This window comes from Perca fluviatilis, chromosome 2, assembly GCF_010015445.1.
Source record: "Perca fluviatilis chromosome 2, GENO_Pfluv_1.0, whole genome shotgun sequence".
Classification (NCBI taxonomy): Eukaryota; Metazoa; Chordata; class Actinopteri; order Perciformes; family Percidae; genus Perca; species Perca fluviatilis.
This window is the reverse complement of record NC_053113.1, coordinates 21,159,599-21,187,314: the sequence shown is the minus strand read 5'-3', so window position 1 is coordinate 21,187,314 and position 27,716 is coordinate 21,159,599. Positions and strand designations below refer to the sequence as shown.

Below are 27,716 nucleotides of genomic sequence, written 5' to 3'. Positions count from 1 at the left end.
ACACGCGGAACACGATCCCTGTGTTTGAGCCATCCATCAACCAGACCAACCTCCCTACGAATACGCATACGAATTGGCGTGTCATATACACCACTTCATGAGATCAGTCTGCGAAAAATGTAACTACACATCGCGGCGACGCACATCTCTCAGCCGTGGCTTGGCTTCCTGGTTCTCCTTCTCCATAAACAACATGAAATCAAGGAGAGGGTTAACTTTTCCTGCTACAGATTTCCCACCGTGGTCAGAAAGCACACGGGAGACATTTTGTTTCTCTCACTATGACTAGAGCAGTGACTGCTCTAGAGTCGCTACTCGCTCTGAAGCTAATCACGTCACTCTCTCACTCATTCTACCACACCGCACCACCACACACACATACACACACACACACACACACACACACACACACACAAATGCCGGCCCTGCTATTAGATCAACTCACACACCAATGCACAAGTACAAACTTCAGGCCACTTACGTAGGCCAGGGCGAAAGCTCTGCATGGAGCCTCCGTAGGACCATAAATCAAGCTTAACTGAGGAGGGGGCGGGGCTTTCTTTAACTTCTGAACAGAAGATAAGATAAAATCAGTGTCACAGTCAGCCCACCTGATCATATTCGGAGCCGGCCTCCAGCAGACTCTGCTGGATGGCGAACTGCAGCAGGTCCTCCTCCTCATCCCTTATGCTGTCTCTCTGTTTGCCCCCCAGCATGGAGTATCCAGGCGGAGGCTCAAACACACACGGGGGAATCTCTCCGGCTCGACATGACACTGCAGCACACAGGGGGAAGGCAAAGGGCAAGAGAGGGGAAGGAGTGTTATCTAACCGTAAAGGAGATTAGGCTAAAGGAGAAGAGCAGGAAAGGAAAAACAGAACAGTCATTTCTCAGTGAAAGAGAGAAATCCAGACTTAAAGAAGTTGTGTCAGGTAATTTGCCTTCCATACTGTTGTTTCCAAAAATACAAAAACTTACTCAACTGCGTGTATTTTCAAACCTGAATAAACCTGCATGGACGTTTAACTGTCCCTCGGCTGTCCCTGCAGGCTCCATTGCTTTTTAAATGATGTATTGTATTAATGTATAAGTGTTTTCTATGTTTACTTTAATGATTAGAGATGCTGCTTGTAAACATTTCCATGTGCGCAGAAATGCCACTGCAGCTGATATCGTCGGCTATTTAAGCAGCAAAACTAACTGTAGTTATAAACTGGACAGAGTGAACAGAACTAGACCTTTAGATTCTGAAATAATCCTGATGAAGTTAAATTGCTGTTTCTCGAGCGTCTCTCAGGCGATCTTACAAATGAATCTGTCTGTCCGACAGCAGCTCTGCTATGTTCACCTTTTAGAGAACGTTAATAATATTTTCCTCATTGATTGTTTTATATTTCACCCACCTGCTATTAATCAGAATGTTAATTTGTATGATCTGAGCGGCCGATCCGTAACGTTAGATTAACCACGGAGCTTAGGCTATCGCTCTCTCTCTCCGGTTTTCTCTCTCTCTCCTCCTCTTGCTCTGTCACGCCTCTATGTTTACATGCACAACATCGCGACATCGTGATTTCACGTAAACATACACGCCACGTGACTTTCCTAAAGCCAAGTGGCGTGTTATCTGTATGCATTTTGAGCTATCTGCGTGTATGTCTACACTGTATACAGCGGACGGCAGTCTGCAACGTCACAGCGTAAACATACACGCCACTTTCTAAAGCTACATTGCGTTTTATCGCGAGGCTACGTGTTATCGCGAGGCTACGTGTTATCGCGAGGCTACGGTTGGTTTTGGGAAACGTCACACGCGGGTTGGGTTTAGGAAAAGAAGAACGTGGTTGGGTTTAGGAAAACAACAAACGTGGCAAGGAAATATCACCCGCGGGACACGATCCCCGCTCTCCTGGGTGAAAGTCCTGTGTTTCACCCATCCTCCACCCCGACCAATCTCCCTACTTGGATTTTCGCCCTTTCATACTACTCACTACGGCGTCAATTCACACGCAAACGCAAGGTAATGTAAGTCAATGGAGGCCAAACGGCGTTGATAAACACACTAAAAAGCAAGTGTGCGTCTTCATGACACGCCAATAATGGCATACGAATTGGCGTGTCATACATACGCCACTTCATGAGATCAGTCTGACATGCAGCGGGTGAAAAGTCTTCCGCGAGGATACATCATCGTATCCCCGACGCTCGATCCTCACTCCTCAACGTGCATTTTAGGAATTGGGATGTCAAACATGGAGCGCTGAGAACGATTTCCGGGTCACAAGCCTGAGGATTGAGGAGTCGAGGAGGTACAAATTTGGGAATTGGGAAAAGCCCTATAACTCAAGTTAAAGCATTTCTGCATGATAACATCAAGGATTTCCAGAGAGGTTCCTTCTGAGTGGTCCCACAATAAAGAATGTCTTTCCTCTGCATGGCTTCAGCTTTCAACGTGGCTGTGGGGATTCTGATCAGGTGATAGGATGATGAGTAAGCCATAATATGTCACACAACACAATGAAAGAACATAACCTTGCATCCAACATCAGTGATAAATACTGCTCGTAACTGTTTGTGTACTGACGTACGGGCCAGGTTCTGCAGTAAATGTTAGTGGAGATTTATGCAGCAGCTTGTTGAAATAATTTGCAGAATTTACAGTTGAGCTGAGACTGAAAAAGAAGAAGATTTCAGAAAAGACGGCACTATGATCCAACAGGAAACACTGTAGGGTGTAAAATGGGAGTGTGTTCTTACTGGTGGAACTGGAGCTGGAGACGCTGGAGGAGTCACTGCCTGGGGAAGGGGTGTCTGTCCTGGGGGTGTCCCTCTGTCCATCCCCCTCCACCCCAACTTCGTTGTCGACACGGACGCCCGTCCCCTCCTCGCAGCCGTTCAGGTTGCTGAAGGTGATCCTGGCATTCAGGATGTGGTAGAGAGGGATCTCTGTGGGGAGTCACGAGAAATGGACCAGAAGATGACATTTTTTGTGTTATTAAGTTATCTATTTGCATCAGTCTCATCATCCAGTCAACCATGCATGTCCTTATATCAACTCTTATTTTTAGTAAGCAAATGTGCAATGTTCTCTGTCCTTTTTACTCACTTTATCCCCTGTCTTCCCATCCATCTTTGTATCTATTTTAATTTCCCATCATCCCCTTTATTTAACCAGCCATCATTTTAACTTCACTCCCTCCATCCTTCCATCCATCTCACTCTCCCAGCACTCACCGATCTTGACAGGGAAGCCAGGCGGCAAACGCAGCGTTATGAAGTCACGCAGCTTAGCGAACAGGGCGTTCGAGATCGCCATGAGATCGATGATAGGCACCACTTGTTCTGCCAGGGACAGAGGATGGGACTCGCACAACCACAACTTGGCTTTAAACCTGGAAACAAGAACACATACAGACTCTTGAGGATACTGATAAGGTGACTAGTAACAGAGTTTGCTGATGAAAATGACAAAATACAATTCTGACTCCAGTATAATTGAAGCAATTTACAGTAGGCTATGTCCTCATTTAAGTGATTAGCTCTTTGGCCAGAGATACACAAAGATATTGATTGCATCAGCTAACAGCGACTGTCTACAATCTGCTGAGTCGAGTTCAAATTGAGACCAATCAATGCTTATATTTTATCTTGTCTGATAATGAACACAGCATTGAGAGACAGCTCTGAAACCTCAAAAACATCTTCATGAGTTTTATAGGTGCCAAAAAATAGTGAAACTGACAACTTAAAATGACAGACAGGCAGATAGTCAGTTAAAGGAACACTGGGCAGATGACTGGACAGCAGGTTGGCAGGTGGAGGAGAGAAGCTATCATTAGCTACCTTACAAAAGAAATAACATAACATTTTTCAATTTATCCTGAGAGACAGTGCAGGCTTCCTTCTTTTGGTTAAATAGTCAAGATGTGTCATGAGCTGTGTGAATATATTGTTTGTCCGTCTTTTCCCATCAGGATCTAGGTGGATGGCTGATTTTATCCGTGTGGGTGCGTGCGTGTGTGAAAGAGAAAGAGAGACGGTCTACTCTATCCATCAGTTTGTCAGCTCTGGCACTTGGCGGTGCATTTGGAGGATGACTTCGCTGTATGTATATCTGCCTGTCTGTGTTCCTGCCTGTCTGTCTGTGTCACCTCTGGGTCTTAGTGGTGAGCTGGCACGGGTGGCCGATGTCCCTCTGGGTCGGGGACGAGCCGGGGTTAAAGTATTCCTCGGCCGTCAGCGCTGCTGGGTTGGTTATCGCAGGACATGACATCTGGGTCACCAGGGCCTGCAGAAATTAAATAATTAATCTTTAATTAATTAATTAAAGACTTAACCACTAAAGCTTTCACTGATATAATAATAAAAAAAAAAATATATATATATATATATATATATATATATATATATATATATATATATATATATATATATATCATCAAAAGGATTTTTATTCAATACCAGTGACTCAAAGATTACTTTACAAAGTGCAAAGATTTCTGGCTTTTCAAACTTACTTTCTCAGCTTTATTCTCCGTTGTGGAACAAAACACTCACCACCTACTGGGATTTCAAGGCTTTCCTCTTACCTACTGACATTTTCAACAGCTCAATGAAAGAAAAAAAACTTTGCTCAAAAGCCAAAACTTAAGAACAAATGACAAAGCAGTTTTTTTCATTCTAGTATTTTACATCATTACAGTAGATGCATCTGGTTCACGGTCTAATTAGTAGCTCACTGTCGACTGTTAAGTTTGAATTAAGCAAACCTGTCAAAGGCAGGCCACCATTACGGGAGGAGGTAGAGGCTGCTTGTGAAACAGGAGAGCAATTATTTCCATGTTGTTGTATTTTCCTTCCAGTTGCAGTCAATTCATCACAAATAATTTAGGGTTTGGCAAAATTGAAATTGCATTGCAGCTCTACAGTTGCACAAAGTCTCTGCAGAGCTTACGTCAAGACCTATAAAAAAGCTTGTCTCAGTGTTGTGTAGAGAGGACAGAGAGGCATTGAGCTCATAAGAGCAGAGGTGACAGTGAGGGGGAACAAGTAAAAAGACAGAATACAGAAAGAGGAGAAGGAGGGGCGTATGAGTCATAGAAGCTCTCCAGCAGAAACAAATTAAAAAAACATAATCAATATTAGAGCAGGTTGGAGCCTCTCTGAATTATTGTTTTACTCTGCAGGCATGCTCTCCTGTTGACACAGTGGACAAGGATTCATACACCCACTGTCCATCCAAAGAGGGAAGGTGATGGTGATGATGCTAATATTGAAGACGATGATTCATTCGTGGCCAGCACCAGAGCCCATTAATCACTGCTTTCAGGTAAAAACATCCTTGTTCCCAGCAGTTTGTTTTCATTTATTAGACTGGGTTTAAAAATATTATATGAGATTTCCTCATCCCATAAAACAAATAAAAAAAACTGATAATTAACCACAATTAGGACTTAATGTGTAAATAAACTGTCCACTTACCCCGTTGTTAGGCCCCATGTGTTGCTCAGCAATCCCAAGAAAGTTCTGGAGTGGAGTCTTCCCCCCTGCTCAGAGACACAGCAGTGACGATTTAGACTGAGAGAATAGTTACACAAACTCCAACTGTCCCGTTAGTCTGAGTCTGCTAGTCTGTAAACTCATTACATTGAACTGAAGTATATTGTGTTTTAAACAGCTAAATAAGATCAGAGTCACTTCAAAATATGTTCTAAATATCAGTGGATCTGAAACCAGCAGCAATATGAATTTCATGAAAATAAGCAGGGAAAAAAAATGCGTTTGTGTTAGGTTCCCATCACTCGTAGTGAAAACCAGATTGAGAGCAACGTTTCGAGGTCACACAGTGAAGGAAGAGTTTGTTTTTAAGAGTGCCATGATATATCCAGCAGCCGCTGCTCATTTAGATATGAGAGAGATGGGAGCAGCAAAGAAAACATGAGCGTTGGGTGTGTGGCTTGTACTTTCAGACAGAGCTGGTGCTGTGGTTGTCCTCCCTAAACAGAAACAGAATGAGTACTAAAAGGTCTATTAATGTTAGTGAAGTAGTGATGTGGTTTATAAGTGTCCACATGTTGGCCTTCATCCCACTGATCTGTCTACAGCTGCTGCTTGACTCAAGATACAGTATGTGTGTCTCTCTTAGGATATCACTCAAAAGGTTTTGTACAGTGTTGACAAAATGATGATAGGTAGCACAAGGTAAGGGCAAATGGAGTAAGTCACTCATTCAGGAGTCACTGTAGCGCTTCCAAGAACACTCCCCTCCTGCATACCAGCAGAGTGCAGATGGGGATTGTGACCTGGAAGAGTGGAGGGAGCCCTCAGAGGAGCATGTGATGGTTGATCCTTGCTGACAGCGACAGTCCGGGGAGGGAGGACTGCTAATCCCGTTAGATTCATGATCTGAATCAGAAAATGAGACGGAGCCACCGAGCAAATGGAGCCTCAGGGTGATCTCATTGAGCTCAGGTGAGAGGGACTACTCATCAGTGACTCTTTTACCGGACATTGCACAGAGAGGATAATGGAGAGATCCAGCTGCTGCAGCTGTGTTGCACCTGCACATAATGAACACTTGGATGGCCTAAGACGTGTCGATGTCTAAGGCACTGAAGTACAGCTGAAAAAGTAAGTTCCTTACCTTTTGTCTTGTTCTTGTTCTGGTCTGACAGATGGTCAGTTCTGGTCCTGGTGATCAGCTCCACATTGGATGCTGCGTACACCTGACAGAGGAGGAAACCATTAACTCTTGTTCTGTTGACATTGCCTTAACTTCCTCATTGTTTGGGACCCCCAGTGCTGTATGTGTGATGATAATCATTCTGAAACAATAATAATGAAACCTATATCATACATGCCAACTTCTTCAAGCTACAGTTTAGAGAAGAATACTGGAATGCCTCACCAGTGACCACAAAAAGGAAATACTCATTAAAGATTGAGCAGGCTGCCGATTCTGAGTTTTTACACTGGACGACGGAAGTGGAAATAAGAGCTTAAAAGTGTCCAGTAGGAGAGCAGCTCAACAGAAGGAGTTGTTTGTTTACGTTTTAAACCCTAAATCAATGATGCAGAAAATAGATGCTTTTCAGGCAGCAGTATTTTACTGTAGAGCCTGTCTGAAGTGCTTTTAAACCACTAATGATTGGTTCTGGGTGTCTGACTCCCTCCAGGGGGTTAAGAAAACAAATGGGGTCAAGGTAGTGCGTGTCTGTGCGATACATAGACTTCTTTTTTTTCTTTTTTTCTTTTACTTGATTTGATAGGCCATCTGGTCTTTTATGTGCTGATGAATTTTTTCCTCATTTAAGGGTAAAGAATTCAGGTTCCAGAAATCCATCTGTTATCATTTAAAATGTAGAAGGCTATGTCCTCAAAAGGTTTTAAAATAACTTTGGGAGCTATTCTTCCTGAAAATTATCTCTTCAAGTGAAATGGACTTTCAGGAAATGTCAAATTGAGCTCTGACAGCAGTGGTTTCTCTGGACAGTGTGAGAGATCAGTGAGCTGTCCGAGCAGCCTGTGCTCTACCTTGGCTTCATATCCATTCACCGTCTCAGTCTTCTCGCTCCTCCAGCCCAGTATACCCGTCTTGTTCCTGCAACAGAGATTCGACACATCAGTTCTCTGTGGTCTCCACTTCCAGTCAACACACAGTTGCAATCACACACATTCTGCAGATATGTACCTGAGAATACAGATTTGATTGCAAGTCACAGAATCACAGTTTTTTTCTCTATAATGTGCAGCCTGAAAACATTGCCGCTATTGTCCTTGTTTGTCATCTGTGAAGATCAACAGTTCGGTGTGCAATTAGGAAGTTAGTGAGGCATATGTCATCTTCATGATCTATTCACATCACTGAACTCCTTTAGGACCACACCACAGAAAGTGATATTTCAGGGATGATTTTTTTTTTTCGATATTAGATATCCTTATAGAGGTGGTGGTGGCGCAGTGGATATGACACATGCCTTTGGTGTGGGAGACCTGTGTTCAAATCCCACTGCGATACATCAACCAATGTATCCCTGAGCAAGACACTTAACCCCTAGCTGCTCCAGAGGCATGCAACCTCTATATAGCAATTGCAAGTCGCTTTGGATAAAAGTGTCAGCTAAATGACATGTAATATTAGCCCTTATAATTCTGAGGTCATGGAATCTTACATCAGGTATTTTTTTTTTACATATTTCAAATATGTGAATATTTCAGAAGAATGTTCAGCCATGCTAGTGGTGTGGCTCAATAAAGATGGAAAAGTCAGTCTGTTGGTAAGTCCACCACTTTGGTCCAAACTATCTCAGTTTATCATAACAATATTAGTTGGATTGACATGAAACTTTTGTACAGCCATCCATGTTCCCCTCAGAATGAATTTCAGTAACTTTGGTGATCCTCTGACTTTTCATCTCGCACCATAATCAGGTCAAAATTTCAAGTTTGTGCAATACTTTTGGTTTATGACCAAACGTAGTTCCATAGGTGCAGGCATCTGATCTCCCTGGCAGGACGCAAAAATAATTTCATAATGCCCTTTTGTACATTGTAGATCTGGCACCTGTTAGCGTTGCACCCCAATACCCCATAGCCTGACCAAATACCTGCAAAACTAATTTCAGTCCTATCAGCCTCAGCTACTTGTGTTTTGTGCTAATAAGCAAATCTTAGCATGCTTAAAAGCTAAACTAAAATGTTAATTATGGTAAAAAATGCTAAATATCTGAATGCGTGCTGATGTTAGCTAAAAGCATCGCTGCACTCTCACAATGACTGTATAACCATGTCTTGTTCTCCACTTATCACTGTCAGACAAAGTTATGTCCCCGTCTGAACTTTGTAGTTATCATATCACATCTCAATTACTGGGTGTTCAATAAACTTTGTACTCCTTACCCCAGCCCTAAAACAGCAAAACTGCAGTGCTGTAGTTTTTGTGCATGGCTGCGTAAAGACGTATTAACTGCAGAGGTGGATGTCCTGTCTGTGGTGCTTGACAAAGTGGTTTGCTCTAAAGCATCATAAAAATATTATTGGCATGTTAGACAGGAGTGCTGACCAGGGAAAATGCCCAGAGGTGACACTGAGGTATAAGTCTGACAAGGAGATGATTCCACACCCCCCCCCCCACACCACCACCACCAAAAAACCCACCTTGCTTTTTTTATCTGTTAACATTTACTTCCTGTCACTGCGTCTTTTTCCAACGATTCATCTATCTTTCACTGTCTCTCCGCAGTCTTTCTCCCTTTTCTTCTTTTGGCTCCAAAACACTCGACTCCCCCTGTTTTCGCATCTGTATTGTACTTTTGTCCCCCAAAGTCTTGAGTCCCATTCATCTTTCTCTTCCTGTTTCTCTGCATGTCTTCTAATTCCCCTCTTTCTGTCTCTGTCTCATCCCTTTTTCTCTCCCTCATCCATTTTCCTCTCCTTCTCCATCCTCCTCATCTTTTATCCCTCCTTTCACCCTGGTCTTTACCATTTTCTCCCCTCGATCCCTCTTTGTCCAAAACTTTCTTTGTCTTGTCATCCCTCGCTCTTTCTATCTGTCACATCAGTCTTATCTCACCACCTGACCAGAATAGGATGAGCTTCGTCCTCTATGCACCTGATTGGCCCATGTCTCCCTTCTTTCTCCTTTCTGCTCCTTTTCATCTCTGCGTCAATGTCACTTTATGTGAAACTGAGCCATAAAACTGTACCATTAGCATAATAAAACGCTCCTAAATTGAATACACACAAGCCACCTGCTCATCCAATTTTCTTCTACCCCTCTTCTCCATCCTTCTCCTAGTCAGCTTATGTCTTGTCTGCCTCTTACATTGATTTTGGTTCTGCTATCTGCCTCTCCATCTCCATGTTGACGGGTGCATCTTACTTGCAGTACAGTGTTGAGCTTTTTTGAAGTGATTCACACAGCCTGAAGCTAATGTGTGCCTCACTAGTTCCACATCACATCTACTCCTAACCAACACATTTTATTTAGGGATTTAGTTTAGTTTGTTTATTTTTCACGGAGAGTGATATTCTCCATTACTGTACATGAGCAAGGGTTAGTTTAGAAGGATAGCCATGTGTTAAGGACACCCCCATAACAAAATTTGAAATAAACAGTAAATACTAAATTAGTGTTAATAATGTAACAGTAACACAAGTCGAGAAGAGCCGTAAAGGCAGCAAACTGACTCAGTAAAGTCAGTTACGAGGCAATATCTAGCTAAACTATTGCTAGCTTTAGGAAAATTAGCCACCATAAGCTAAGTATGCCTGTAGCAGCAAAGCCGCTGAGTGTATTTAAACAAGTCATGGTGTTTAATATTACTTATGAATTCAACTTCCCATTTGTTACAAGAGATTGTCTTATTTTGTCTTTCAAAAGCAACAGGATTTTAGAATTAAGTTAATAGTTTAATAGCACTTTAATTCCAGGAACATTTCCCCTCTGCCCTGTTGTAGATATATATCAGCAATATGTGGTGTTCAACGAAATCTTTTGCTGGCTCCACTTCCCCCTGCACTGCTGCACTTCAGTTAGTGTTTTCCTTTTGTAAAATGCATTTTGACAGCCACCAGAGAACATGCCTGAACTTGTTCCACTCTGTGGGTTGAAGCGTAGGAGCCGGCAACAGTAAAAGAGTGACAGAAATTCAACAACAAAAGAGTGATTTTCTCCTCTCAGAAAAAAAAAGCAAGCACTCAGAGCAGAAAATGTCCTGAGGCTGAATTACATTGTGTTGTACTGAGGCTACTGTTGGTGGAGAAAATGATTATTGTGCCTGTTCAATGGCAGATTTCTTCCTGTATGATGGTCGCAAAATTGGATTCTGAAGGATGTTACATGAATCTGATTTATCATTCTTAATGTTTTAGATTTTCTGATGGGCTTATGTTACAGCTGCATCAAGAAAATGACATCACCAAGTGTTCTTAAAAATGTACAGATTTGAGAAAGAAAAAAAATGCACCACAAAATGACAAAAATGGTGCACAGTCACTACTGGAAGATTGCTGCATCACTTGACTATAACTGACATAGCATTATAGCATATAACATTCTCATATTCATATTCTGCATGTATCAGTGTTACGTCTGACCTCTCGAAGGCAATGTTGCGGGTGTCCAGCTGAGTGGTCACCACGGGGCCAGAGAGCCTGGCTGCTACCTGCTCATCGCTGGGCTGCATCGCCCCCAGAAGGCCTAAACTGGCGGCGTTGCTGCTGCAGGCGGCGCCATTCCCCCGGCCAGATGAGAGGGCTGTGAGAGACGAGACGCACAAGGTCTCGCAGAAGACCAGCTGCCTGTCATGGTCGACCTCCATCACCTCTGCGCTGGAGTCTAAGAGGTAAGAGGATGACGGACAGGAAGAAAAAAATGAGGGCAATGTTAATAGAGGCAGATCATAAATTGAAATACAAATGAGGCTGAAAGACAGAAGCATACACACCTCGCAAACTAAAGAATATTATGCAGGGACTCAAAAAAGTCCACCGAAAGAAGAGGAATATTTATAAATAGTGAAAGGAAGAAAGAAAAATAGAAAACTGGGTGAAATAATGAAGAGAGGAACCATTGAAGAATTAAATGAGTGGAAACAGCCATTTGATAAGGCTGCATAGAGGCAGATGGTAAACTACTTAGCTAAGCATAACACAAAGACTGGACAAAGTACACACTCACACACATTCACACACAGTAAGTCTCGAGTTTGACCTCGGACCTTGTCCCCTGAAAATGAAGCTGCGGTTTCCTCTCTGCCAGGTCATCTGTTCAAAGCCCATCAGGGTGGTGTCAACGCGGAGACACTGACCACTCTTCCAAACTCTGTAGGTATCACTGGGGCAGATACGAGACACCAGGGGCACTAAGGACAAACACAGACGCACTTTATCAATCAATCAAACTGGGACATGTCTAATGGATATGCACAGAATCGAATGCAGCTGCTCTCTTTCGGGTGTTTTCCTTTGATTTATGTTGGCAGTTCTTGGCCTCCCATGAATTCCCATATTAACAGATACATTTCAGTAGTTGGTTGTAACAACTATTTGCACATAAAAACGTAAAATTATAGTCACAAGTCTGCTATAAATTAAATAAAATTACATCCACTTGTGAGTTTTTAAAGCACTTAAGCTAAAAAGCACAGGCTGTTTAACTCTAAACCAAAGCCACTTATACATTCTGCTGTGCAGGAAGTGTGTGAGCATCACACAACAGGAAGAAACAGCCCTCTTTAGCCCCAAAGGGAGATGATAACATGATTAGTTCTGATTGGTCGGCACTGGACTGCTTTACTGACTGGAATGAAAGACTGGACTCACCCCAGCTGGTAAACTCCCATTTCATCTCCACGTAGAAGTCCTGGGCCTGGACAGAAAGAGGCAGAAAAGAATGAGCTATAGAGAGAGTTGTGGAGATAGAGAGTGATGAATTTAAAGATGGCTAAACAGAGAGAGAGAGGGGAATAGCAAAGTGGAGGAAAAGAATTGCATTGATGCTGTTTCATTGTCTGTTCTAAAGATGGGGGAACAGGCACAGAGAAGTGGTTATGTATGTGTGGGTTAATAATAGAAGTGATGGATGGATGCTGGGGAGGATGATGTGGATGGGAGCAGCACAGATGAAGAACGGTGTGTGATGTTCGCTAGTGCATGTGTTCTTGAGTGCGAGTATTCATTGTCAAAGTGTGAGGGTTTTGTGTCTACCATTTGAGTATGCTAGATTGTGTGTGTGTGTGTGTGTGTGTGTGTGTGTGTGTGTGTGTGTGTGTGTGTGTGTGTGTGTGTGTGTGTGTGTGTGTGTGTTTTTATGTGTGTGTGTGTCGGGGAGCCAGCTGAAGCAGATACACAGGAGGACAGACGGTGTGAAAGCAGTTCCCTGCATCTCTGCCACTGTTCTCTGCAGCTCTACTGCTGCAGCAGCTTAAACACGATCTGCTGCACCTCAACGCTTTCCTGTCAGGATTATACCCATCAACCTCTAGGCTCTCCAGTATCAGCTTGTCCATCGCTGCTATTGTGCCTTTAACCGTGGCTCTCCTTGCCCCTTTGGGGGAAAGTGATGACTCAAATTACCCAGAGACAGAGGGTTGGCAACATGGAAACATATCACTTGAGTGTATTGCCCTTGTTGGGTAGTAAACAAAGTTATTAATACCTTCAAACAAAAAACAAGAATATTTTATCATAAAACAAAGATGTAAATATAAAAAAGGTTGATCTACATTTCAAATGAAAAAAAAAACCTTGATGTGCCTTTGTAGTTTGTGTATGTTTTTTTTCATGTATGTCATTTTTTATGTCTGTGCTTCTACATACACACTTGTGTTTGTGTCTATGGAGATGTATGTGGTCATGGGACTATTTTATTCCATGTGCGCATCAATGTGTGTGTGTGCATGTGTGTGTGTGTGTGTGTGTGCGTGTGTGTGTGTGTGTGTGTGTGTGTGTGTGTGTGTGTGTGTGTGTGTGTGTGTGTGTGTGTGTGTGAAATCCCACTTGGCGCAGTCGCTCCAGCAGGACGGGGATGCCCGCCAGTCTCTTGGCAGTCCTCTGGTAGTCACGGTAACGAAGCACGAGACGCACCAATTCCGGATCCCTTGTACTCACCGCCTCCTGAAGAACTGAAAGGGAGAGCGATGTGGAGAGTAAAACAGAGCCAATCACTCAGACCTCATCTAAAATTCATGAACGTGACTCATGAGCAATTTAAGGGGGGCAGCGAGAATTGCCGAATCTGAAGTAGGCCAAAGGAAAAGCTGGTAGGACCAATTACTGCAGCTCGCCCATCATTCATCAGACTGCCACTTTGCTGTTAATCTTACAGGTTGTTCTGCACTTGAACAATTATATACCAATTTCCTTTCTCTTCCTCTAACAGCAATCATGCAAGTAAAGGCTAACACACACAGTTGAAACAAAGTACTGTATTGTACATGTTATTTTACCCACTGACAAGATACAGTAATCAGATTAGGACAAACAAAAGAGGATTACTTAATGACACTCTGCAATCACAGACTCCCAGAAACATTCATGACAATATGAAAGATTGACTTTCTAATGCTTAATTCATCACCAGCAAGACAAAAAAACGTATTGCGTTCCATGCAGTGTTACACAGGTTAAGTAGGGAATGACGGCAAAACACTATTGGACTCACAATAAAGGGTGTTAAATCAGCCAATACAATTTCAAGGTTAAAAAATGAATTCATTTCATGCTCCATTAGTCTCCCTATGCCAGACCAACCCACTACATTTGCACAGTGCCAGCAGATAAGAGGTGTCTGGCAGAAGCCACTGCTCTACTAAAGAGGTGGTGAAGAAAAACATCAGAAGTGGTTTGTATTTTCTAAAACAATCAAGAGAATGTAAAATAAAAAACAGAGTGTGCACCATTTCACAATAGAGTGTATGATATATCATACATTTTATATTATCATAGTCAACGTATTGTGACCATGGGCATCACAACCGACACATTTTCAGACCACTTGTGATTGAGTTTTTCACTGGGTTACTGCAGATGACAGTCCAGGCTTGGCTCTCACGCAAGAAGGTTATTTTTCTTTTAATTCTTTTTTTCTTAAGATACTTTTTTTGGGCCTTTACTTCCACAAGACAGATGAAGACCTGCAGCAAAGGGCCGAAGGTCGGAGTCAAACCCGCGGCCCCTGTGTCGAGGAGTAAACCTCTATATATGTGCGGCCGCTCAACCAACTGAGCTAACCCGGTCACAAGAAGGTTCTTTTTAAGTGGAACAGTTTCTGGACATATCATCTGAATAATAAAATAAAACACATCACAAAATGGGCCAAGTAGCCTCTTCTTTTTCTTTTTTTTTTTTACTTCCAGAGGGTCTTTATGATGAGACTGACACCACTTGGAGAGCTTGTTGATATCAAACAGGCTATAAGTATTTTAATGTCAATAAACTATTTAAGATTTTATATTTGTATGATTTTAGAATGTATAAAAATGAACAAGTGTTAGCCATAAATCATTTCCACATTTAATTTGAGATATAATTTGATTTACTATATATACAATTATGCCTACAAGAATGACCAGATTAATTTTTATCCTCAAAAGGAGGCAAAAAGGTTCATGGGAAATCTCATATGTTTTAACCACTATAATTATACCACAGTGTCATTATTACTTTGACAAGGATATATTATTGTATAAAATGCTGCATGTAGTGTCTTCATTTTGGAACACACTCCTAGTCCCAACCCGACAACCAGAATGCATTACGTATACTGCACATTGAATATGCTATCAGAACTATACTTCTCCACACACACACACACACACACACACACACACACACTCACCGGTCCATCCATTGCGGTTCTCCTTGCTAACATCAGCTCCGTGCTGCAGCAGGACCCTGGCACAGTCCAGGTGGCCCAAGGTGACAGCCAGGTGGAGAGGAGTCCGACCACGAGGGTCCAGAAACTCTAAATCAGTCTGGATGGAAGAAAAGGAGGAGGAGGGGAAGGAGAAAGAAAAGAAAAGACAAGGAATAAAAAGGAGAGAGAGAGAAAGAGAGAGAGAGGGGGGGAGAGGGCAAGGGAGGGGAGTGAGCATAAAGGTAAGAGGAGCAGACAGAGAGAAACAAAGTAGGAGGAGGAGAGGAAATGGGGGTTAATTGTGTGTCATAGATCTCACACAGAGGTGGGGGGAGACAAAAAACATAATAGAGACGCAAGTGTGAAGATGAGGACAGAGAGATGGAAAGAGAGACAGGTAGGTGCTAATTGATCTGTCACCACTCCAACATGGTTGGTTGCTACACTCCTGTATCCCACTTATTTTCTGGGTTGGATGGATTGAGTTTAGTTAAACACAGATAGGACTATCCACTCCACACCCAGAGCTGTTTAAGCAGCTTTCTGTCTGTTATTACTTAAACGGTTCAGAGAAGGTTGTAAGTTTGAATACCTACAAAGGGAAATGTGAGCAGGTAAAGTAAACAAGGAGTACATTCTCAATCTGCCATGTTTGAGAGCAAAAACACGTTTTTTCTTCGGTAACTGTCCGACAACAACACTGATGAACAAAAAGCACAATTACTGTAATGCTGAAGGCATCAATACAGCTCTCAGCTCCACTTTGTATTTAGAAGCATGTCAACAAGACCTCATTCGTCAGCCATATTCCATTCGTGTTAATCTGTCATATCAATCATGCCAATGCTCTGATTAGAAAGAATCATTGCAGGGAGCAAATAAACCCCTCTCAGACATATTAAATACATTGGTAGACAGCTATGGATAATTTTAGATGCTCAGAATACTAACTTTTAGATGTTGCTGGTTTTTGATGTATCTTTTAACCAAACAAATAAAATCAAAAAAGGAGGTTATTGGGCTGTGCTAAATAAAAAAAGAAAAGTTTCTATTTTGAGCCCTGAACAATGCCAACTGACAATTAGCTTTGCCTAGAATAAAGACTGGAAGCAGAAACAGCTAACCTGTCCAGAGTAATTCCCACCACCTCTAAAGCTTAACATGTTACCTAATAATAATAATAATAACATATAATAATAAATATAACAATAAAAAGTTGTATAGTGGCTTTTCAGTGGTTACAAGGATGCTTTACACATATGGAGACAGACAGAAACAAATACCATAAGAACAGAAAATAATAGCGGCAATGTTTGCAGAGTTAACTATATCCATAGGCCTTGGTGAACAGGTAGGTTTTTTTAAGGTGTCCATAGATGCAGCATACAGGTCTCTACCAGGAGAGAGTTCCAAAAGGTGGGGGCTGCCACATGGAAGGCTCTGTCCCCAAGAGTCCACAGGCTGGTTTGGAGGGTGGTGAGCAGACCCATGTCTGAGCACTGCGGATTCTGGGTGGGGCTGGAGGAGGTCTGATATCAAATGGGGGGGAAGGGCATGGAGGGATTTGTAGGTGAGGAGAAGGATTTTGTAGGAGATACAGGACTTTACTGGGAGCCTGTGAAGGTGGATGAGGGTGGGGGTGATGTGCTGCCAGGGCTTGGTGCAGGTGAGAACCTGGCAACTGTGTTCTGCACATGCAGTATTGGAGCCTGTCCAGCAGGATATGTGCATTAAAGGTGCTCTAAGTGATGTGACACGTTTTTTAGGGTACAACTTTTTTCGTCACATACAGCAAACATCTCCTCACTATCCGCGAGCTGCCTGTCCCCTGAACACACTGTAAAAAAATGCGGTCTCTGAAGACAGCCCAGGCTCCACAAATGGCAACAAAAACAAATGTTGTAGCCTAAAAAATGCGTCACATCACTTAGAGCACCTTTAAACAAACAAGGTGTAAAGTGATAATCCGATTCTTCTTTTTTACCTTTTGACATGCCAGGCAGGCTAGCCGTTTCTCCCTGCTTTCAGTCTTTATGCTAAGCTAATTGCTTAATAAAGCTGCAGATTTAGAGTACAGCGATGAAAGTAATAGAAATCTTCTCATCTAACTCTTCGCAAAAAAAGCGTTGTATTGAATCAGAAAGGCTTATAAAATACTTCTTTGAAATGAGAAGGTATTACTGACTTGTAGTGTATTGCACGTATTAATGTGTTTCACATATATTTACAGAACAGTTAGTCCAGACATTCGACAGTCGAAAAGATGACTGGGTGAGTCACTCGTTATTGACACCCTTTGCCACAGATTGTACAGCATCATATGTCAAACAGCAACAGTGCCCACGTTACTTACAATCTGCTTATTACTACATGAGCTGTGGGGCTTGTACACCTGATGAGATACCATGTCTCTACTTTTATTTAATCAATCACTGGCTGTATTTGTCTGCATGAAACTGCCCATCCCTCTTTATTTCCCAGGCCGCTCTATGCACCACTGTGCATAAAGGCATTCACTGTTTTATGTTGCCCCTCTCTGCAGTGCTGCACTGATATCAGATCTGCCATCCAATTAAACAGATGCTGACAGCCACAATTATTCAAGACCTAGGCTGATCCAAGGCCAGTTCTGTCGGTCCTTTGCAGGCTTGATGTCTAATTAATGATTACTCTTGAAGATAAGTGTAGCGTGACTCAGAATCAGGACGTTAATAAAGACCTTAAAGGTCTAATGTGTGGGAATTTCTCCCATCTAGCGTTGAGATCATATATGGCAATCAACTCTCTCGCACAAGTACGTATTACAGCTATGGTAGCCTTCTTGCTCTTTTCAATATCCTTTTTCTTTTTCTGGGCGAAGAAGAAGACTCCTGTTCCTGAAATTTGGATTTTGAATACGTGTGGTCCTCCATGTTTCCTTCTTCAATATTGCCAGGGCCTGGGAAGCTACGATACCCATTAGTAGCATTAGCAGCACCCGTGAGTTTATCATGTGACAGCAAAAACGCGAAAGGCGGAGCAATAGGTCCTGTATGTCCCTTACCGGCTAACATATTTCAAGATGGCGCATGAATATGGAGCGTCTACCCCAGATCATGCGAATGCAAATGTAAAATTTCAAGCCAAAAGGAATCCTTGGAATTGATCGCTGAGGTAAATATTCATGAAAAGGACAAGTTTGTGAACGGGCAACAGAGACTTTGATAATGAACAACTAAACACGTTACACACTGGACTTTTAAGGAGGCTGTGGACAATTCCTTTCAGGAATAAAATGACACTATTTTTTTAGGGTTTGAGTGTATAATATTAATTAACAGAAATATGGCTGAGCAGGTGAATTCACAAAAGAGGCCGCACTCCTTATTGATCCAAATAAATCTTTATATCAAAGCAGTGGAGGGGGAAGAAATGTATTAAGGGTGAATTTTGAAGCAGCTGAGAATAAACCAAACAACACAAATAATAAATCAATATCAAAAAGCTGCCCTGTCTGTTTACTATACGCTCAGTGTATAATATCCTAACAAAAATGACTGGCAGCTACTGTCCAACACAAGTTAACTGTTATGCTCCAAGAAACACATTGTGAGCAGGGCCAGAAAGACAAAGTTGTTACATTATCAGTCAGTTACTGCAGGGTTCTGTTTTTGGTATTTGCGAGGGAAATGAGGAAAACCACATGTGGTGCACATGCAAATCCCACACGGAGATACACATCCAAATGCTTCCATCCACAAGGACACTCACAGGCTCCTAAAAAGTTTAAATACGTACTGGATTGAGTTTAGTAAAACGTAATTCAATAACAAGAACATGATATCACAGTTTCAGTGTGTTAATGGGTATATTATTGCTGTACAATCTCTAACTATCCACTCTTTCCACTAACAGCTCTTTGCTCTCCACAGCATTTTCAAAAGCAACACTGAAGAGAAAGAGACAGACAATAATACAAACACAAAATAATGTGGCTAGATACATTTCTATTGAAAGAAACTGCCTGTCTGCAACAACTGGAACATGTAAGACAGGCGAAGACGGAGGAAGAGAGAAAAAGAAAGGAGCGACAGATTGCTGTTGCAAGTGATGGCTATATGGCACATAAAGATATGGGGAGGGGTAAGGAAAAGAACAGACAGAGAAAGAGAGTTAGAAGGGAGGAGGCAGCGAGGGGAGCTGAAGGAGAAAACAACATGACGGAGTCCCTCAGGAGCCGTGGAGACTGGGGAATAGAGGGTGGGAACGTCATAGCAACGCAGGGGAAGAAAGAGAGCAGTCAGCTTTGTTTGTGCGTGCTGGATAATGAATATTGTGTGTCACATGCAAATACAGCCACTTTCAGTCCTGTGTGTGTGCATGTGTACCACAAACACTGTCTCAAAGGACACTGCAGACGGGTGCTTGGGCAGTACAAATATGAAGAACTGTCAATGTCACAGGAAGAAAAGTCTGAAGTAGGGTGTCCATCATTTAAACAACACAAGAGAAAAAGACTGTGCAAGCAAAAAAACCCTGAATATTAATATTGAGCCTTGGAAAACATTTCCCGCCCAAATGGAAATGGTATTTTGGAAAGAAATCCTTCACATATTGTCGTAAGCACATGAAAGGGAGAAAGACGAGAGAAACAGAGAGCCTGGAACAAAGCTGATGGTGAAAGAAATAGATGAAACAGGACAGAAAAAAAGAAAGAAAAATGAGCAACTTGGCTCTTCATTAATCAAAAAAACAAAAAAAAACTGTCTCACAGCTGGCCTTTCATCCATTGCTCCCCCTTTAAGTAGTTGCCTATGTTGGTGGTTATCAGTTTAAGCTTATTTCAAAGCTGTACTCGATTTCATTGACTCTGGATACAAGAGCTGCAGGTAAACGGCTGAAATGCAGCATAAAGACACAAAGGGAGCTGGAGAGGAGGGAAGAGAGGAGTGAACAAGGGATGCTAAAAAGGGCGAGGCTAAACAGAAATAGGTGGATGGAGACAGAAAGAGAGGGAGGGAAAGTCAAGAAAGGGTAGCAGTGAGGTGATTGCAAGGTAGGATGTAGAGGGAGACAGATCGGAGAGAGTACAGGATGCTGCCAACAAATATAACACAGGATGACAGGGAAACAACAGAGCAATCCACTGAAGTGTATAGCTTCTGCTTCCCCATCTGCTCATCTACACCTGATGTAGCTCCTGTCTTGGTAAAAGACTGATTATAAAAAGCAAGAAGAACATACAGTATTTCACCTGTCTTGGCCTCTTTGTGATAGATTATCCTCGACACGCAGTATTATTTGCTACATTAATTATGTTCATTGCATGCCCTCTAAGCAGTGTTGTAATGTAACGGAGTACAAATACTTCGTTACTGTACTTAAGTAGAAATTTCACGTATCTGTACTTTACTTCGCTATTTAAATTTATGTTAACTTTCACTTTTACTCCACTACATTTCCTAGATAAAATGTATACTTTTACTCCGTTATATTTCCACTAAGCATCTTCGTTACTCGTTACTAAAAAATAAAATTAGAAGAAATGTGTGCGATTGCAATAAGGGAGGTTTGACGAATCACTGCTCCTAGATTGCATTACGCACGCTCCGCACGCCGCACGCTCTATTTCAGCGCTTGTTTGGTTGCTAAAGGAGGAGGAGGACGCCAAACCGATACCGCCATGGAAGCATGAGCACCTACTGGAGGACCTCCCGTTATCGTAGCGCGACCAGGCTCGACATAAGCAATGGCCCGATGGCCCGGGGCCAGTAAAAACGTATGTCGGGCTGGTTGCTGCCACAGTCACTGGTGTGTGCGTTACATCACGCAGCACATTTACTTACTGGAAACGTTACCGAGGATTATTTACCGCCGATGGCGCAGATGAACTAACGCTACACTCGTTACTGTAAGTAGGTAGCCTACAATAAAACCTCCATGATTAAAGAGTCAATACTTATCAATAAGTCCACGTACCTGTTCTACAGGCAGAAACACGTAGAAACCGATATCTCAGTCTGGCGTCCCTTGTCCACTCGCGTGCCCTGTGCAAACACAGCTCTACTCTGCAAATAGCGACTTTACAAACGAGCTAAAATGAAAGATGTCAGTTTGTAGTCTAACTGTTTGTCTTAATTTGCAACCAATCTTGAACTTTGGACAAACTCTTGGTAAACGCTGCTGTTAAAAACACCCCCCCCCGGGGGTTTTTTTTAAAAAAAAAACCCCCCCACCAACCAAGGGGCTTTCAATTCTTTATGAGTTTTGCGGGTTGTATTATTTAGCAACAGAATTGTCTTATTTCAAATTAGGCATACAGTACTAATCGGAGATCATTTTCTAGTTAAGTAGCCTATCTAGTTATCATTATGGATTTTCCATGTTTTTAGGGGTTTGCTTGCTAATGTAAAAAATATAGCATTAATTTAGTAAGAAATTGAAAATATCAAACAAGATGATGCGTATTAGGTATAATTTTATTTTCTTTATTTGAAAGTCCGGCTCCTGGAGTGTCTGCTTAAAACAATTCTGGCCCTTGGAAAAATGTAGTTGATGACCCCTGGTCTAGCTTTGCTGCTAATGGCACAACATCCAGTGGCAGTGGCTAGCTGGGTTAGAACCATTTTCTAAAGCATAGGTGCAGTGTATATTTTCCTGCTTTTTTATCCTTTTCCAATCACACCTATGATATTTCTTTCAGGGCCAGTAAAAATGTAGAAGGGGCCAGCAAAACTCTGATCTACTGGCCCCGGGGGCCAGTGGGGATTTTTTTTATGTTGAGCCCTGCGACCACCCCGACGATAGTGGTGAACTCGGTGAACAGGGTAGTGGTGAAGATAACGTCATACACCTGTGTTGCAAGAAATGTTTCTGTACATTGATGTCAGCTCTAAAAATCTGCTGTTTGTTCTTTGAACTTAAGATAATTGTGCCTGAAAAGTCCTAGAAAAGAATGTGATTTTGATTTGATGAGTGAGATTAAGAAGATATGGGAACCCTGAATATGCTTTATGCTTTACTATAAGAAAGCCACAATAAAAGTTCTAACCGCTTGCTTTTAAAAAAAAAAAAAAAACTTTTGCTTTTACTTCAAATACTTAAGTACATTAAATATCAGAAAATTACTTTTGATACTTAAGTACAGTATATATCAGATACTTTAAGACTTTTACTTAAGTAATATTCTAAAAGGTAACTTTCACTTCTACCAAAGTCTTTTTCTAGTACGATACTTGTACTTTTACTCAAGTATTGCTTTCTAGTACTTTATACAACACTGCCTCTAAGTAAGCCTGTCAAATTAAAGCCTGTAATGTTGTTGAGTACATGTCAGCTTGTTGATGTCTCACAAAAAGCCTCATTCCTATATATATATATATTTTTTTAACCTTATTCAAAGTCAGAACGGCTTGACTGAGAGCATCATAAACCTGCTGCCACATTCATATTCTTACCAACTAGTTTCTCAACGCTTTCACTGGAGTTTGAAAGGGTCAGACATCCCCAATCTGGATCATAATCTTGATCTAGCAAACTCTCCATCACCGGCTCTCCTTTATTCATAAATTATTTGTGATGACACCTTCGAGCACTCTAGGTTCACTGATTAACTGTGGTTCATTTGGTCCAATTTGTGTCAAAGGTAGCTGGGAAAGATAGAAATTGAATAATGGTGAGAGACGGTGGTCAGAGTTAAAGAGCACATAGAAAGCTCAAATTTAGAGAAGGTTCTAGCTGCAAAGTTACAGGCTCAGGCCCCTCCGTTGGACCCTTTTTGATCCCGAGCTTGGAGAAGGAAGTGATGTGAAATTGTGCACACTCAACACAATACGATCAGGATACGATAGCATACCTCGTTCATTAGTTACAAAAAGCCACAACACCAAGGTAAACACTACAGCCATAATATTTCTTATAAAGTTAGGTAACGTAATGTTAATCATTTGTCAATCAAGCACTCTAGCAAGCTTAACATGTTCTGTGAGGATGCATGTGCACCTGATTACACAATTTACACTATGAATTCTAAATAAAGTACTAGACAAAACTTTAACACACACACACACACACACACACACACACACACACACACACACACACACACACACACTGGCCTTGTTTGACTTGTGACTTGGGACATTACATCATCCCTGCTCGTTTCTTAGCACCCATTCTTCACTCAATGAAATTACAATGAAGGGCATTCTGTGGTCACACAGGTGCTGACACACATTATGTACAGTAGATCATTTCTGATTACGTTTTTTTTTTTTATTGCCCTCCATAAGTAAATGGTTTCGTGAGTTAAATCCCAAACTGGTTAATTGTCTAAAGAAAAATGTAAATCATTAAAACAATTGAGTTATGGGCAGTGCCAAACACTGATAAAGGATCGATAGTAGGGAAGTGTGTCTTATGTTTACTACACAGAGAGTAAATCAATCACATTATGATGACATGACGTATCTCATAGCCATAGGCCTCTGTTCACAGCAGAAATTTCAACTTGCCGTAGTAGAGAAGGTGATACTAATAACATTAAACAAATCAAATCAACTATGCAACACAGTTGATCCAAAGTATTTAACAGAGGCTAAGCTATTAAGGATGGCTCTGTTCTATTCAAGTGCCCCAAAATGCCATGCCAGTGTGACAGTGAGCCAGCATGCACAATACCAGGACACAGACAATATGGTTGCACTTTTCCAGAGGATGGGTATTGTGGCAGTCAGGTAGGATTCACAGAAGAGGGAGTGAACAATTGGAGCGAGTTCGGTGGCACAGGTCTTCACAGGTTTTGACCATCTGAAATGCTTGATTTGTGTTCATGTTACTAAACACGTGCTCTAGTTTGTTCTTGAAATGTTTGCCGTGGCTGGGTTGGATCAGTGGGTAGAGCAGGTGCACATATACTGAGAGGCTTATGCCTCGATGCAGAGGTCCAGGGTTTGAGTCTGACCTCTGGTGATTTCCTGCATGTCTTCCCCCTCTCTCTCACCTAGCTGTCCTATCAATTAAAGGTGGAAAAGCCCCAAAAAATAATCTTTAAAAGGAAATGTAGTTTGGCTTGGAAGACTTTATTTGTAATATTACGGTTTACGATTCTGAGACCAGCCGAGTGACTGACCCTGAAAGCTGTGTGCTTGTCTCTCAGGCTTTGTTTTATTTCAGAGGTTATCCAGGGTTTGGCTTTGTGGTATTTCTTTATTTCTTTTTCACTGGAATGGTAATATGTATGCAGAAATGTATATAGTCAGTTATGGCAGTGACCCTGCCATTCAAATCCATATATCTGTACAAAAACCAAACTGTAAAAACAACTTGTTGTGTAGACTATTTCTTGGCAGAGCGCAATGATTTAATGCAATCTTGACTTCACCATGAGGTTGCCAGTCAACCAGCTGACAGCGCCTTCGATATAATTTTTGAGATGTCTCGACTTTTAAAAATGGATAAATCGGGCACCTGGATAGCTCAGTTGGTAGAGCGCAACGGGCCACGGTTTGACTCCGACCTGCGGCCCTTGGCTGCATGTCATTCCCCCATCCCTCTCCCTTTTCATGTCTTCAGCTGTCCTGTCAAAATGAAGGCCAAGGATCTCTTCTCGGTGACATATAGTTCCTTGTTATAAGACGAAAACTTTGCATTTACTGTATAATGAGTTGTGAGAATCAATAATTTTCTCACTGTGGCAGCTCTGCATATGTTGCATACAATTTTGACTGGAAGCACACTGTTTTCATGTTTTCTCTTTCTCACCTCCATTTCTCTTCTTTTCATTCATATATGCATTCTTCCTCTATTTTTCTAAAACTTCTTTAACACCTCCTCCACTTTTAAAAAACTTTGTATCTCAGCATCTCTTAACTTGCTCTTTGTCACCTTCACAATTTATTCCTTCGCACCATTCACTCTTTATTTTGTCTCTATCTCTTATGTGTTGTGATCAAACTCTTTTCTAGTAGTCTGAATCAACAACAGCACATTTCCAGGATAATTGCCTCACATCCCACGCCGCCAGATGCCCCTCATCTTCCAACAAACTTCGAGCTAGCAAACTACACGCCGAAAATGGCAAGTTTTGAAGAAAATTTGGATTGTGCAACAAGGCAGGCAAGCTTGGTTCTTTTGGTGAATGATTGTAAAAACGTACAAAGAACATGTTTACAGCATTTACTATTGAACGTTTCGGGACCGATTGCTGGGGATTTGCTATGGACAAAATACACACAGCGATACACTGGTAAGAGCAAATCACGTTTAACCATGTATCCAGCTAATTTATATAGCTCACATTACAGTATTGTGTGAACAGTTAACTTCAATTAATATTTTATGTGGCATTTTCTTTTGCAGCGTCCAAATGTTCCACCAAAACAAGTTCCTTCCTGAGTCCATTTTGCAGAGCCACCGTCTCTGTGTCGATTATACGTCAGGCCTGTGTCGAGCATTTAATTTCTCCTATCCTGGAATGTATCTGCGGAGGAGTCAGACCTTACTCCACTGTGCTGTGGAGATAGGTCTGGAAATGCAAGACTTTTCTAGTTATCCTCTTCTTCCCTCCCTCTACTTTGTCTCTCTATTTCATTCGTTCCAATCTTGCCATCCCTTCATAGTGAGCTCAGTGGAGGTTGCATTATTGATAAGCATCTCTATCTGTGGCATCTGCTTCGCCTCTCACTCCTCCTCTCTCCCTCACCCCCTCTTTCTCTCCCCCTCCCTCCCTTGCTTAGTGTGTGCCTGGCCTGATGCAGCTTGGCAGGTACTTAGGCCAGCATCAATCTTTCATACAAACACCACACACCCACAGAAAACTGTGCATACACATACAGCAGCTTTGCCAAAATGTTTGTGCATGGGACGCACAGGAGCAGAGGGTGGCTCTGGGAGGGAGGAGTATATAAATAACTCTTTCTCCCCCCCGTCCTCGCTTCTCGTGTCTGTGATTCCAGATGCAGAGGAGACTTTGACAAATGCTACACTGCTGTGAAACCCTGATCTATTTTCAATGGGGCACTGCTTCAGATATGAAATGACAGGACAAACTGGTAATGATTAGCCAACAGAAGAGTAACAAAACCTCTCGCAGCATCTCACACTTACGTAACGTAACACAGCCATCCATTTTTGCAGGTGCATTTAAGGGCTGTGAAATCAAGCGCTGGAAATAAGACCAAATGTACCAAATCACCAGATGAAAATACTAGAATGACCTACATTCCAGCATATGTAATGTCTCTGTTTCATTGCACTTAATTCAGTTTACTCCCAACCCCAATCTCCACAGAACAGGTCAGACAGAAAGACACACACATACACGGATAAAGAAAGTAGGCTACAAACGGGTGGAATGCTGATGGACCTGTCAGAATGGCAACAGAAGCAAAGAGAGAGTTTCTCTGATGTTTATCTTGACACCTGTTTGTTGCAATGAGCTGACAAACCTCACCACAAATGCAAGGAAAGACATGCAGGACAGCACAGAGAGAGAGAGAGAGAGAGAGAGAGAGAGAGAGAGAGAGAAAGAGAGAGTGAACTTGTTCTGTCTCCTCACACTCAGCAAAGATGCAGGCACACTCACAGATGGAGAGAGCAAATCTTTTTTTGTTGAGGCAGACAGTGCATACACTATAAACAAGCATAATCACATAATGTAGCCTATTGGAGTGAAACATTACAGCTGTCACTTTCTTCTTGTGTTTGTGTGTGTATGGGGGCATGTGAATTATGTAGCAATTTCAGGTAAACCCAGTGCTCTGGGACGAGATGGTTGCACTAAGCCTGATAATGAAATCAGAGGGTCATTTTCTCTCAGACATATAGCATTTACCAGGCAGAAAATGCCCTGTTCAAATTAAAGGAACATCATGATGGCTTAAAATGTTTTTGTTTACATGTATTCATTTATTGGTATTTATTCAACTGGACAAGTTCAAGTGCCTTGGTTTTGCTAAAATGGGTTGTAACAGCATAGTTAGCATTTCCTCTTGAAACCAAAAAGAAAAGATTATTTAAAAAAAGAAGTAAAACGTGTTTTGATTCAGGGTGATGTTTTACATCACGTTTGAAAATGCATGGACTTGCTTAAACTGTTTTTACACTGGAGACCACTTACAGAAATTGTTATAATCTGTCAAAAAGAAAAACCCTAATGACAAGCCTTAACGTTAGGCTGAACGTAGTCTTTACTACCATTGTCCAGAATAGCATCAATATTACTACAGCTGATGCAACCAGCTGCTCTCATAAGATATGTACTCTTCCACCTGGGACAGCTGCTAACCCTCACACCTTCACAGGATAAGCCAACTTTTTTCATAAGAGAATCATAGCCTCATATTTGGAAGAATAAACCCTCATCTTAGTTATTGCTGCTGCT

General features: G+C 41.9%; 1 protein-coding gene across 1 annotated transcript in view; it reads right to left on the bottom strand.

Moving 5' to 3' along the window:
* Positions 1 to 27,716, bottom strand: part of ankrd13b (ankyrin repeat domain 13B) — a 41,617-nt gene that overhangs the window by 6,405 nt on the left and 7,496 nt on the right. Inside the window, exons 2-13 of the mRNA XM_039823909.1 lie at positions 15,338 to 15,473; positions 13,498 to 13,622; positions 12,322 to 12,367; positions 11,718 to 11,861; positions 11,095 to 11,335; positions 7,531 to 7,597; positions 6,641 to 6,722; positions 5,479 to 5,543; positions 4,149 to 4,285; positions 3,232 to 3,389; positions 2,755 to 2,943; positions 612 to 775 (exon numbers count right to left, since the gene is read on the bottom strand). Coding sequence (XP_039679843.1) covers positions 612 to 775; positions 2,755 to 2,943; positions 3,232 to 3,389; positions 4,149 to 4,285; positions 5,479 to 5,543; positions 6,641 to 6,722; positions 7,531 to 7,597; positions 11,095 to 11,335; positions 11,718 to 11,861; positions 12,322 to 12,367; positions 13,498 to 13,622; positions 15,338 to 15,473 — 1,554 coding nt within the window. The remainder of the gene's footprint in view (positions 1 to 611; positions 776 to 2,754; positions 2,944 to 3,231; positions 3,390 to 4,148; positions 4,286 to 5,478; positions 5,544 to 6,640; positions 6,723 to 7,530; positions 7,598 to 11,094; positions 11,336 to 11,717; positions 11,862 to 12,321; positions 12,368 to 13,497; positions 13,623 to 15,337; positions 15,474 to 27,716) is intronic.